This window comes from Solanum tuberosum, unplaced genomic scaffold (genome assembly GCF_000226075.1).
Source record: "Solanum tuberosum cultivar DM 1-3 516 R44 unplaced genomic scaffold, SolTub_3.0 scf00149, whole genome shotgun sequence".
Classification (NCBI taxonomy): domain Eukaryota; kingdom Viridiplantae; phylum Streptophyta; class Magnoliopsida; order Solanales; family Solanaceae; genus Solanum; species Solanum tuberosum.
Genome location: NW_006239072.1, coordinates 350,209 through 364,104, shown reverse-complemented (window position 1 = coordinate 364,104; position 13,896 = coordinate 350,209). Strand labels below are relative to the sequence as shown.

The following is a 13,896-nucleotide window of genomic DNA, read 5'->3' as shown; positions in this document are numbered from 1 at the left end:
GCTGGAATGAATCGAACTAATTTGGGTCTTCGATTTCGTTTTTTTGGTTTTTAAGTTTGGTGTTCTTGACTAAGACAAATATGGTCTTTTAAGCGTAATAAATATTTCATCCTCGAGCAGTAGTTGGAGATAAAATGTTCTTGACGAAGACAATATGGTCTTTCAAGCTTAATAAGATAAAGTGTTTCATGGTGAGACATGTCATTATTTAGCATGATTTTAAATTTGTAAGTGACTTGTACATTGATTTTATCATCATTTATTTTTATTAGCATCGAACAATCGTTTTGAAAACATTAAACTAAATTGAACCATAGTTGAAAAAACCAACCGAACTGGATTAATTCGATTTGATATTCGATGCACACTTTTTCAAAATTAGAAATTGAAGAATCAAATCAAAATTTGATAAAATCGAACCGAAGAACAAACATGCACCACTACTAACAACTTTATTAAATTGTTTATAAGAAAAAGCATTGCTAAAATTTCATATTGTCTAACAACTTTATTAGATTGTTTATAAGAAAAAGTTTTGCTAAAATTTCATCTTTATTTGGTACTCTCTCTATCTAACTGTAGTTGTCTATTATTGACTTGACATATGATTATAAACAATAAATGATAATGGTAAGTTTATCAGAGTATAACAATTAAATATAAGTCATCTAAACATTGAAAATAAATCGTATTTAATAGCAAGGTTAAAGTAGACACAAAATAGTAAATTATTCATTAATTTTATAAAGTGGACAAGTAAAGATGAACGGATTGACTTATTTTAGGTGCTTTTAAGCAGTTTTGAAGTGTTTGTGTAAAGTTAAAAAGTGCTTATAAACACTTATTTTAAAATCAAAATAACAAAAATAAGCCATAAGAATGTTAGCTTATGGCGTATAAATCATAAGCCAAAAGCCAAAAGCCAATCCAAACAGGCTATGTGATAAATATATCTTATTGGTATTTGATAATGAATAAGTTACTAATTATTCGAGAAACAAATAATTAATTAAAATTTATCTACTAAAAAGGAAAAAGAAAAAAGATCTATAAATTAGGCGTCAGTATCGCCAAATTTCTGCTAGTTCTGAGCTTCTAACATTTCACTCTCTACCACCACCGGTTACTCTTAAATAGGGTTTCTCCGTTGCGCGTGCCACCGCAATTCTCCGGCGACTTCGCCGTCGTTTCGATTTCGTTCTATACACAGGTGCGGTCTTTTTACGTTACGCTATGTAGTTTCATCGAATTTATGTACAGGGCCCTAAATTTTGTTAATTCTTTGGACCGAAGAATCGGTTTATGAATGCATCTGTTTTTGGTTTGTTTACTTAGAAAGTGAATGATTTTGGTGAATTGCGTCGTTCTACGTCGTTTTCTGGTGGTATGAATTGTTTATTTTCCTTGTTTTTGCCTTAATTAAGCAGTGTAGGGAGTTGGTATGAATTTGTGTTATGGATGTTTGTTTAGAAAGTGAATGATTTTGGTGAATCACATCGTTCTACAACGTTTTCTGGTGGTATGAGTTGTTTATTTTGCTTGTTTTTGCCTTAATTCGGCAGTGTAAGGAAGTAGTTTGAATTTGTGTTTTGGTTGCCTATCCAGAAAGTGAATGATTTTGGTGAATCGCAACGTTCTACAACATTTTTTTTGGTGGTATGAGTTGTTTATTTTACTTGTTTTTGCCTTAACCCAGAAAATTTGGGTTCAAAACTCTGAATCTCTCTTTACTTGTCAAATGTATAAGCCTGGGAGTAAAGACATTCAGTCTATCCACTTTATATAAAGGAAATTCAGCTGTTCATGAGTATCGCCTTGTTACTCCCGATCAGCCTTTAATACTCCCAACTAATTTTACTAACTTCTAAATATACTTTCTAGGCATAGAAGGATTGGATTCAAAATTGGTGCTGAACTCCAATTTTAGATATATAACCATGCCTAACAATCATAAATATTCACATCGATGGAGGCTTCATTTTTGTCTAGAACAAGTTTTCTACTGTATTACTGCAAAAAAAGTTTTCCACTATATGAAGCCATGTCTTAACTTCGTGCTTCTTAATCATTGTATACTGGGTGAATTTCATTGGCATGTAGTCAGGTATTGCCCCAGAGCATTTGGGGAAAGTGGGAATGGCATCTTCTGATGATGAAGCTGAAGCAGTCCCAAGTACTGTCTCTAACTATGAATTTGTGGATGATAAGGATGAACCTGTTTCATTTGCGGAGCTAACATTTCAGTCTAATGATACTGAGAGTTTGGATGGGAATAAAAGACATATTTTCTTGCGTGGGACTGCGGATAATGGCCTTCAGAAGATTTATAAGCAAGTCACAACATGGAAGATTGATTCTTCACGTATAGAGCCAGCAATTTCAGTTTTGTCTAAAGAGAACGATTGGATCAAACTTGAAAAACCAAGGAAGGCTTTCCAGGATACCATTAGGTCAATCTTGATCACTGTGCATTCGTTACACTTCCTGAAAAGAAATCCAGAATCTTCTGGCAGAGCTTTGTGGGATCATTTATCTAAAGTTTTCAGGTTCACTTATAGATATCTTGTATATTAGCATATAAATTTTTTTTTCCCTCGAGAAATCTGGAATCTTACCTATGTTTTTTGTAGTGTGTATGAGCCCAGGCCTTCGGAGAATGATCTAGTGGATCACATGAATTTTATCAATGAAATTGTTAAGCGTGATGGGAAATTGGCGCAATCTAAGGTTTGTGTGATTCCTTGTTGTGATCATTCAGTTAGCATGTGGAAAGATCTCTGATTCTAATGGTTCTAAATTCACTTTTGTTATCCTTCTCAAAAAATAAAAATAAAGTTCACTTTTGTTATCTGTTGGGTTTTCCCTCGTCTTTTTTCCATCTTTGAAATACAATTGCATAAGGGGGTAAAACTGAATGTACGTTAGCATGTTTCTTGACTGATATCACTATTAAATTTTCCACTTTGACCTTGGCTTCAAATTAATTATGGGGCGAGGCTTCAAATTTATTTAATTCTCATGTCGTTATTCAAAAGTACTTTCTGATCTATCCTGTAAATAACATAATGTTTTTCCAAAGATGAATTAACTAGTGTCTGAATTGAAATGGAATTCAATCAGGTCGTTTTTTTGAGCCTGAGTTTGTCCGTTTTCTTTTTTGAATTTGTTTTATTTTTATTTTTGTTTGTCTTCTCAAATATTTTGCATCTTTGTAGCCAAAGGTGAAACTGATCTTGTTTTATGCAGGTTTTACTTACATTTATGGAGGAGAAACCTAAGAAGAAGAAAGTCTTTGACGAGGTTGTACATATTCTTTCCCTTGTTTTTCTTAGACATGAAGCAGGAACTGAGGAATAGAATATTTTGTTCTTTTTTTGAGCTGGTGCTTTTTTCTTTTGCAGGTTGGATCAATATCTGAGTTTATAGTCGATGAGATCATAAATGACGATGAAGAAGAAGAAGAAGATGATGAGTCTGATTACAATCACTTCGAATCTCTCTGCGCAATATGTGACGATGGTGGTGAACTTCTTTGGTCTGTGCTAAGCCTTTACCATTCCACAAAGACAACACTGATATATACCTTGTGTTGCACCTTCCGTTGAATCTACAATCACATACTTGAATTATCAGTTCGCCAAATGTTTTATCTCATCTGATTTTCTTTGATATATGTTCCAGTGTTGATGTTGTGTATGCACCCCGATAAACATTTGTACATAGGTGTAGACCATTGATTCAGCTTGTTCGTCATCTTAGTGAAATAAAGTCTAAAGAAGGGACTGATAAGCTCGGTATTCCAATGTCTAACTGAATGTATAGTGATATGCTCACCTCCTTTGTTCTACTGCTGTTGACATTTTTCTTTGCACCTAGTTCTCCTAAGGACTCTTGTAATTTCATGGTCAATATTTACCTGATAGTAGCATGTAGGTAGTCCTGCTTCCCTTTTCAGAGGTGGCTAGTTTTGGTTCTGAATTGCTTATTATTATCTAGTGCCTTTTTTCTGCTTCTCCAAATAATATGCCTCTTGTGGTCCTAACCAGCTGCGATGGGAAGTGCTTGAGGTCATTTCATGCTACTGTGGATGATGGTGCTCAATCTCAGTGTGGATCTCTTGGTTTTACAAAAGCTCAAGTTAAGGTATGTCAAAAATTGCCTGAACAATGAAATAATTTTAGAACTTTCTGTTGATAAATTTCTATCCTTCTAGTGATGTCATCCTCATCTCTGGTTAGCAAATTGATTCCTACTACTAACACATGTTTCCCCTTACAGGCAATGAAATATCAAGATTTCTATTGTAAGAATTGTGAATATCAGCAGCACCAGTGCTATGCTTGTGGGAAGTTGGGTTCTTCTGATCAATCATCTCATGCGGAGGTACTGTGAGACCTGCTGTGGAATAGTACAATTGTTTGAAGATGTTCCTAGCCACCTGTATGAATGTTGACTTGTTAAATCAATAGGAAAGATTACTTACTGCATATTGAGATAGCACATACTCTTATTTTTTGGTTTGTCTGGGTGCTGTTTTGTCTTCTTCTTCTACCTAATTCTCCCTTTTTAACTGTAGGTTTGCCACCTCCTTCTTTTCTTTAGTCTTTTTATTTTTGTTTTTGTTCTATCTTATTCCTCCTTTATTTGTACTCGGCAGTCATTTGTCTATGATAGGAGTTACTGACTCCTATTCCCCGTGGAAGGACAAAACAAAGAAATTTTGCACAAAGGCTAGCCAAAGTACCTAATGCATTTAATTGTGTATGATGCATTTTTTCATTAAGAAAGCAATTATAAGTAGGCATCCCTGTGTTAAAATTATCTTAGCTTTGAGTTGGTACTGTGAATTGGATTTTTTCCATGGATATGGTGTCAAAATTCAGGTATGGTTTTCAGGTCTTCCGTTGCGTTAATGCAACTTGCGGCCATTTTTACCATCCACATTGTGTTGCCAAACTGCTTCATCCTGATGCTCAGTCGAAGGTTGATGAACTTAAAAAGAAGATTGCTGCTGGTGAATCTTTTGCTTGTCCTCTGCATCAGTGCTGCGTCTGCAAACAAAGAGAAGATAAAGATAAACCTGAGCTACAGTTTGCCATGTGTAGACGGTGTCCAACATCCTATCATCGGAAATGCTTGCCTAAGTACTTTTTTTTCCTTGATGTTTCTGTGGACTGTACCTTGTGTATAAATGTAACGAGTTTTATGTAAATTGCCAGGGAAATTGTTTTTGACAAGAGCAAAAATGAAGAAGTAAATGATGATGATGATGATGAGGAGGAGGAGGAGGAGGATGATGATGTCTTGCCAAGGGCGTGGGATGGTCTTATAAAAAATCGAATTTTGATCTATTGTTTGTGAGTTACTTACATCCAACTTGTACATTTACTCTTATCCATCTGAGCTGGTATTTCAAGTGACGTTTAGTCTTAATTTTTTCAAATGACTTGTTCTAACAAATTCTTCAGAAAACACGAGATTGATGAAGAACTGGCTACACCTTCAAGAGATCACATCAAATTTCCGGGAGATCGTGAGAGGGAGAAACAAACATCGGAACAATTAAGAAAATTTAAAGGAATGTCTGCAGAAGTGACTAATGGCAAGAGAGTGATTGCTAAAAAATCAGAAACTGTTGAAAAATTATCCAAGGCAGTGAAGGTTGATTTTTCCAGAAAGAGAGAGGGACTGTCTCTTCCTGATTCTTCCAAAAGACAAAAAATTATTGATGTTAATAGAAAGAGTTTGAACAAGAGTTCGTCTGCAAAGCTCAACAAAGCTACCAAAAGTGAAGGTAAAACCTCTTTGGGTGATAAGTTATATGCACTCATTAGTAGGGAGTCACAACCCGGTGAGTCTGGTGAAGAGGGGAAAACCGAGATCGTGAAGTCTGACAAAAAGGAGAAAAACAGTTCACAGACTTTAGATGCTACATCAAAGAACAGGTGAAGCATTTAGCTCTGTCAATAACCATTTTCAGTTGAGGTCCCAGAGATATCTCAGCTCTTCCTTTTCCTTTGCTTAGGATGTTTTTTTTGATTCATAGCTACAAATTTTGGCTCTGAATGTGAGCTGATATATATGTCTGTTGTGCAGAATATTGTCCATGATGAAAGACGTTAAATCCTCCATAACTATGGAGAAAATAGTGAAGCAGAAAGTACCCACAACACACACATACTTGTCCAAATTTGACAAGTCTATAACCTTGGGGAAAGTTGAGGGTTCCGTTGAGGTACTTCAGAAATAACATTTCATGTTGGTTTCTGTTAAACCTAGATTCTTAAATGTGACCTATTTAATCAGATCCCAAAGAGACCTCCCATAAAAATCTGACCTAGTTTATGTCTTGCAGGCTATTCGTGCAGCTTTACAAATATTAGATGGAGGGGGCAAAGTCGAAGATGCAAGAGCTGTCTGTGAGCCTGGGCTTCTTGCTCAGATAATGAAGTGGAGGGTATGTGTTTCATTCTTCTTTTCAGTTCCAATTTGCTTATTCTAGTTTTGCCTTGAGGTACGGATGTTGAGTTGTTTGTGCGAAACTTAAATAAGCCACCTTTTGACCCTAAACAACAACAAAATGATATGATGAACAATGTCTCCCCTCTTCAAACCAAAGAAAGATAGTGATATTCTTGAGGGATGTGTATTTGTGGGAATACTGTAGTATATAATATGCTTACAGGATCAAAGCATATTTGTGAGACTGTTTTCAAAAGGCCCTCGACTCAAGGAACGCAGCTCAAATCAGTTTGTAAAAGAAAACACCAAAGTAAAGAAAACAACGAATAATAAAGAAAGCATTACATGACATTTAGAAAAAAAGGAACAATAACAACAAACTAAAGCTATAATCGAATCACAACAAAACAACAAGTAGTAGCAAAAATTGAAGGACAAGAAACTATGAGAATACGGTTAATAGTATTGGTATGAAATGAGAAACACGTACAATGCACTTTCTACCACCAAGCCTATCTCATAGATAAGAGGGACAACACTTAATATCTACTAATCTTCTACTCTAATTTGTGACTTCCACATCCTCCTAACTAAGGTCCTATTCTGTCCCTGATTAGCAAAGATGCGCCATATCCTATATAATCACCTCATTTGCTTTTGCACCATACCTCTACCTCATTTAAATCCACCAATGTTTACCTCTCACACGTCCTTACTCTTGCGGCGGTGCATCTCTTCTTCACATGCTCGAATAATCTTAATCTCGCTTCCCTCACCTTGTCCACCATGGATGTCACTCCCACCTTGTCCTAGATTTCTTCATTCTTGATCCTATCCCTTTTTGTATGCCCATATATTCAACTAAATATCCTCATTTCCGCAACTCTCATCTTTTGAACATGAGGGTTTATTAGTTAGCCTACACTCCCTTCCACACAACATAGCCAACTTAACCTACACTCTATGGAACATACATTTGTGTTTTAGTAGTGATTTCTTATCGCACAAGACTATAGAGGTGAGCCTCAATTTTGTCCGCCTTGCACCTATACAATGTGTGATTGTTGAACAAAGAGTACATTGTATGACAATAAGAATAACATACGCGGTGTAATTGCACAAGTGGGGTCTGGGGAGCGTAAGATGTACGCAAACCTTATCCATAATGTGGGGTGGATAGGTTGTTTTTGATGGACCTTCGGCTTAAAAGGTAAGTTATCAAAGAGTAGATCCTCCAAAAGTAAATATATGGTCACAAGTTGTGGTGGCCCCTTGTGGGGAAACACGTGAAGGTAGAGAAAAAAGATGGAAAAGGATACATATACCTCTCACCGAAGATTTTGGATCTCTCTTAACTATTAGGGGTTGTTTGGTAGGGTGTACAAGAATAATTCTAAATAGAATATATTAGTTATGCTTGCATTAATTATGCAAAGACTATTTCTTATGCATTGTTTGGTTTGGTGTAATAAAATAGCATGCATTGCATAGTTTTAAAAAAAATATGTACAAAGATACCCTTCACAAATATGGTGCAAAAGATGTAAAGAAGATTTTGAGGAACAATTGAGTCTTTAACCATACTAATGCGTGCATTAAATCTCCTTGCATTACTAATATCTTGGATTTTCATGTATTAGTAATACACTCCTCAATACTCAGTAGAGTGTATAACTAATGCACATAGACTGAAAGTGGATCAAACAAGGTACTACCAATACACATACACAAAGCTAATCCATGTATTGTTTTTTTCTAATAAACACTACCAAACAACCCCGTAGTGTAAATATATCAGTAATTAAATCAGCATTTGCTCATAGTGGTTTTGATAGTTGTAATTTGTGTTTGGTTGCTTTATCCAAATAATTAGTATTTTGGTTATCTCTCGCGAAAATCACTTCATAGACTAATGGCCAATCATTTCTTCCCGAATTAGTTCTGGTATATAAATTTCTTTAGCACTTTTTCTTAAAAAATAAATTTCAGTAGCATTTGTCAATAACTGAATCAGATTGAATGTTGATAAATAAGGCTAAAGATAACAATATGGAACTGGTGGTTTGATTGGTTTAAGTTTCTTTTGTTTTAAATAAATAGAAATGTTTCAATATTAAGTTTGATTCTGGTCTTCCAATCAAATAGCTGGCTTTCTTTCTATATATTTAGATGGCTCTTTGGTGATTTGTAGTGCTGAAGTATTAGTCGATTCTGCACAACTGGGTCTTAGCATTTTATATTAGCTGTTCTCATGGGTTCAAGTGTTCATTGCACTTTCAACAGGACTCGATGTCAGTGGTTGCTGAAAATCTTACCTCTCTTCGCTTTCTACATTGTTCTTCTGTCCTCTATATTGTGTCCCGAATTTCAAAATTTATGTTGAATGCCTTTTGGGCTCTTTCCTAACTGTATGAATTCTTCTTATTTTGTAGAGCAAGCTCAGAGTATATCTTGCTCCCTTTCTATATGGCATGCGCTATACGTCCTATGGTCGCCACTTTACTAAAGTGGAGAAGCTTAGAGAGGTGAGCTTAGCCTTCAAACATATTTGTTGTCAGAAGATATATTTCTTAATGTGTGTGATTTTACCTCTCTGCCTGGTGGTATCCGAAGGTGAGCCAGAAAGAAGACTAAGCCTTGAAGTTTAAGGGCTTTTAAATTTGGGTTTGGTGTGGGGGATGGGGAAGCTCCTCTTACTAATTCGTCATTCCTTTTAGCTCCTTCTTAAGGTAGTATAAAATAAGTTGGTGATGTCCGTTAGCTTTTCCCCGTTTAATATCATTGCCTACTGGCTCCATTTTCCCTTTCTTGGTTATTGTTTTAGAACTTCCATTTCCTAAGGTACTTGACTGACATACTGCTCTTTAGGGCGTCATCAGGTGATGATTATTCAGTGAGAGTTTCAATTATGCAAGGCTTTTTTTTTGGCTCAACTTCTTTTCGACTGTTATATATCACTTCTCTTGAAAAAATAAGGTTTACACAGGAATGTTAAAAGAGGAACTCCTGCTTGTTCTTGTTACTTCAGAAAAAATGTATTTTAGGAACTCTTGTGGTCTACTGATGACTGACTTACGATGAATCTCAGTGTTCAGAAGATCAAAAGTTTGCATATCTTGATACGACAGATTTGTAAGTACTTGTTTGTCTTCGTGGGAGTTTATGTTATCACCACTCTAGAATTTGCAGCCATAGTGTAGTGCATCATTTTCCCGTTTTATTTTATATTAAGGAGCAATGCATTATATAAAATTGCTATCTTCCCACCTCTCCCAAAAGCAAAGAGAAGTAAAAGAAAAAAAAGGGTAAAATTTACGCTTTCTAGGTTTAATGACACGTCTTCACTTTCTGGCTGGATCATTTTCAGCATTGATTTCACTTTGATCATGATCTGGTATATTCTCTAAGTGCATTTGCATGACAATCATCAGATTGTAGAGTGTCATCACTCATCACCACACAGGAATTCGCAAGCATGGTTGAGTTCAGTGCATCATTTTTTTTCTAATGTTCAGTGGATCATACAAGGAATGCTATCCTATTCCCACCTCTTGCAAATGCTAAGGAAAAAAAAATGCACAAAACAACTCGCTATCTTTCCACATTTCCACTTATGCACCTTCTTGCTGGATCATTTGAGCTGTGATTTCTCTTAGGGATGTACATGGGGCAGGCCATGGTGGGGTAGGGAAAGACAGCTGATATATCTGTACACCTTCTGGTTGGATCACTTGAGCAGTGATTTCTCTTGGGGATGTAAACAGATCTCTCACTAGGATAGATATAATGAATAATAGCTTAAGAAATTTTCGTTGTTCATTGTAATGAAACATCACTGTAATTCTATTTGAAATTAATAACAAAAATGACTGAAAAACACTGTCGATCACTATAAATTATATTGTCTCACCGTAAGAGAAGTAGTACTGACTTAATGAGGTTTTCATGAGAAGTACGCTATTGGTTTCTATCTACTTTCGTGCTTGGACCTGTTTTTCTTCAAAACCCTGGTTCCGTCCCCCTTTGACCATGATCTATGTGATTTTCTTAAGTGCATCTTATTTCATGTCTGCTCATTAGGCTGTAGTATTTCTACCTGATATATTTACTTGACTGAGTGTGTGATTCTAATGTGCAGATTGTTGATATGCTTCATTGGTATGTTCGAGATGGTGATATGGTAGGAATCTGTGCTGGCCTTACGTTTTATGAGTGGAACTCTTACCTACTTTGAGTACAATAATTTTCTCATTCTGTGAAGTGGCTATAATTCTCCAACTTTATTCACTGATTTTCTGCTATGCTAGTACTTTTATAGGGGAAACACAGTCATCTGTGTTGCTCCTGTTGTACTTTGGAATGTGATTAATTGATGCCTAATACTTGTGACTTGTAAATCTGCCAGGATCGTGCTATTTATGATTTGTAAAGTTTCTAAGATTGGACAAGCTCCTTAGTTAGCCGGCGATGGATTAAAGTTTTTGTTGTTTGTTGAGCAGATTGTGGACTTCTGTTGCGGTTCCAACGATTTCAGTTGCCTCATGAAAAAGAAACTGGATGGAATTGGGAAGGGTTGCTTGTATAAGAATTATGATTTATTCTCACCAAAGGTGAATTATTTTCCTTGTTTGTTAAGTGCATGTTTCAGGTGGAGAATGCCCTAAGAAATGATGATAGACATCCATGCTTTGATGAACGACTGTCTATATGCTTAGGTGTTTTGCGCATTACTTATTGTAGTTCCTTGTCCTTCCTGCAGAATGATTTTAATTTTGAGAAGAGGGACTGGATGACTGTCAAGTCAGACGAATTGCCTGAAGGATCGAAGTTGGTAGGAAACAAAATTTCTTAAGAGCACAACATTCACAGATATATACCAGCTCCAATATTAATTAGTTTCACCATACATTGCTTGGACTTACACTTTTTACCCCTTGGTGTAGATCATGGGGCTGAACCCTCCTTTTGGGGTCAATGCTGCTCTCGCCAACAAATTTATTAACAAAGCACTTGAGTTTAAGCCAAAGCTTCTTATCCTCATTGTTCCAAAAGAGACAGAACGGTATTTTGCATCTCTTTTATTTGTGTGAACTTCTTTCTTCTCTCTCCGATTTTGATAGAACTTTTCTATTTGAACCAGGTTAGATGTAAAGAAGGGGTCTCCATATGATCTAATTTGGGAGGATGATGCGTTGCTTGGTGGGAAGGTAAACTGTTTCTCCCCTTTTTTGTGAGTTTGTATTAAGACAAATGTATTATTAAGAACATATGAAGTAAACTGTCTGGTGGCTCATCCTTATTCCTTTCCAGTCATTTTATTTGCCTGGGTCTGTTGATCAAAATGACAAACAAATGGACGACTGGAATGTGAGTGCACCACCGCTTTATCTTTGGAGTCGCACTGATTGGACAACCATCCATAAAGTAATTGCTCAACAGCATGGCCACCCGTCCAATGTAAAATTAGAAGAAAATTTCTCCCACACACCTGCCCCTCGTTCACTGAAACATGAAGAAGATGTGTTAACAAGGATCAATAATGACACTGGTTTCGAGGATAAGAAGCAACATCAGCACCAAGAATACAAGGAGAGATCACAGAATAACAGTGGAAAGGAAGTTAGTGATAAACGGATCCATGGGAAGAAAATATCTGATGAGAAGTCAATGAACGGGAGTGAGGATAAAAGCAAGAATAAATATGATAACAAGTCAATGAGAGAGAGTCAGGATAGAAGCAAATATCAAAGAGATTTGGAGGAAAAATCAAGACAGGATAAGTTCACAGCGAAACGTAAGAGAGATTTGGATGAAAAGGCAACAGAGGACAAGTCTATAGGGAAAAGATCTCTGTCTTCCTCCCCCAGAGTGACCAATCTTAAGTCGGTTGATCGGCACACAATATCGTCTTCTAAGGCAGAAGAGAATGAAGACTATCAGCGTTTTGCAGGTCAGAGTGCTGCTGCTTCACTGAGAGAGCAAGAGACAGGGTATGGGGTACATCAGGACAGGGATTTGGAAAGAAGGCACATCTTGCGAACGGAGGAGCCTTATTCAGGTTTAATTCACCAATATCCTCAGTCTGCTAGTCCTGGTCCTGAATATATGGGGCACAGGGCACATCAGAACGGTGACATGGCAAGAAGGAATGGCTTGCCAATGCAGGAGCCTTATTCAAGCTTAAATCACCAGTATTCTCAGTCTTCTAGTCCTGGTCGTGAGTATGCATTCAGGTCGTCAGATGAAAGATTTGTGGGCTACCAGAGAGATCATGCAGATATACCTGGTTATAGACCATACACCAGTCACTCAAATGACGGGATGTATGCAAGGGAGTCAGATGTCCGACCACAGGGTAACCTTTATGGGCAGCAGGGTGATGGGTATTTGCCTCCCAGAAGCAACTATGTAGCAGGTGCTGGCCCTGGATACCATCCGAGTCCAACTGATCCAACATATGGAAGGATCAATACGCCTGTGCAACAATATGCTCCACAGGATAAGTTATATCCTGGTAGAATGAGTAGCATGGGATCTGAAGGCAGAAGCGACATCTACGGTGGTGGAATTGCTAGACCTGGGTTTCAAGGTAACTCATTGGGTTTCGCTCCAAGGCCTTACCACCCCTATTCACAGCAAAATTCGTCAGGGTGGCTTAATGAGTAAGATAGACAGTGGGCTGGTTGGTTTGCGGAGTGTTGAAGACGTGTCCTATTTATGTTTTCGCAGTTTCTGCTTATTTCATCCTTTATCGAACTTTCTTTTTTTTCCGCATTGTTTTCAATCAATAGTAGTAAAAAATGAAGGCATTATATGTGTAGAGTAAAAGATAGAAATGCACAGGCAACTATGCTCCTTGAATACTTTCTCTAGGGGTTTCTTGTTATGTAAACTTATTTTGTTCCTTAATGCACCTCCACTTGAACCACATCTTTAAGTGGTAAAAATGAACGCATTGTGTTCGTCTTTGAAGTGGATAAACTTGGGTGAACTTTTGTTTTCAATTTTAACCTCATAATTCTTAGTAATTCTTGGAATTTAGCATCGACAGGATGGTTATTCTTGTTATATGTTTTGTTTTATCCAGGTATAGCTAATCCTTTGGATTGCTATTTGAAATTAGATGTAGTAGTTCCCTAATTTGGCAATTATTTATTTCCGTTTTAGGGAAGCAGTACGTATAGTCTCATTATTTTTTAGTCCATTTTGGGCTAGTAAATAGAAATTAGGCGATTTTATAAGTTTTTCGTGTGTGGTAGCTCATGAATATTTTAGTGATTGACTTTCAGACCATTTTTGTTGTGAATCTTTATGAAATCCTCCATACAAAGTTGGGGGAGTAGTACGTACAATCTCATTATTTTTTGAGTTCATTTTGGGCATTTAGGGACCAATTTATAAGAATTATATGTTTTTCTTAGTTTTTTCATATGT

The 13,896-nt window shown here is 36.6% G+C and overlaps 1 protein-coding gene across 2 annotated transcripts; it reads left to right on the top strand.

Annotated features, from left to right (window-relative positions):
* The first annotated feature begins 1,073 nt into the window (after nucleotides 1-1,073).
* Nucleotides 1,074-13,466, top strand: LOC102599284 (protein ENHANCED DOWNY MILDEW 2). Of its 2 annotated transcripts, none has more exons than XM_006352469.2 (19): nucleotides 1,074-1,210; nucleotides 2,105-2,546; nucleotides 2,631-2,727; nucleotides 3,247-3,300; nucleotides 3,402-3,535; nucleotides 4,047-4,143; nucleotides 4,279-4,383; nucleotides 4,897-5,144; nucleotides 5,220-5,357; nucleotides 5,469-5,945; nucleotides 6,097-6,235; nucleotides 6,356-6,457; nucleotides 8,895-8,987; nucleotides 10,601-10,642; nucleotides 10,962-11,072; nucleotides 11,222-11,293; nucleotides 11,406-11,524; nucleotides 11,603-11,669; nucleotides 11,773-13,466. In XM_006352469.2, the coding sequence occupies exons 2-19, from the start codon at nucleotides 2,137-2,139 to the stop codon at nucleotides 13,126-13,128; spliced, it is 3,861 nt and encodes a 1,286-aa protein (XP_006352531.1). In that variant the 5' UTR covers nucleotides 1,074-1,210; nucleotides 2,105-2,136; the 3' UTR covers nucleotides 13,129-13,466. The 2 variants fall into 2 exon arrangements, with proteins under 2 accessions (XP_006352531.1, XP_006352530.1); XM_006352468.2 differs by having other exon boundaries at nucleotides 2,101-2,546.
* The last annotated feature ends 430 nt before the right edge of the window (nucleotides 13,467-13,896 follow it).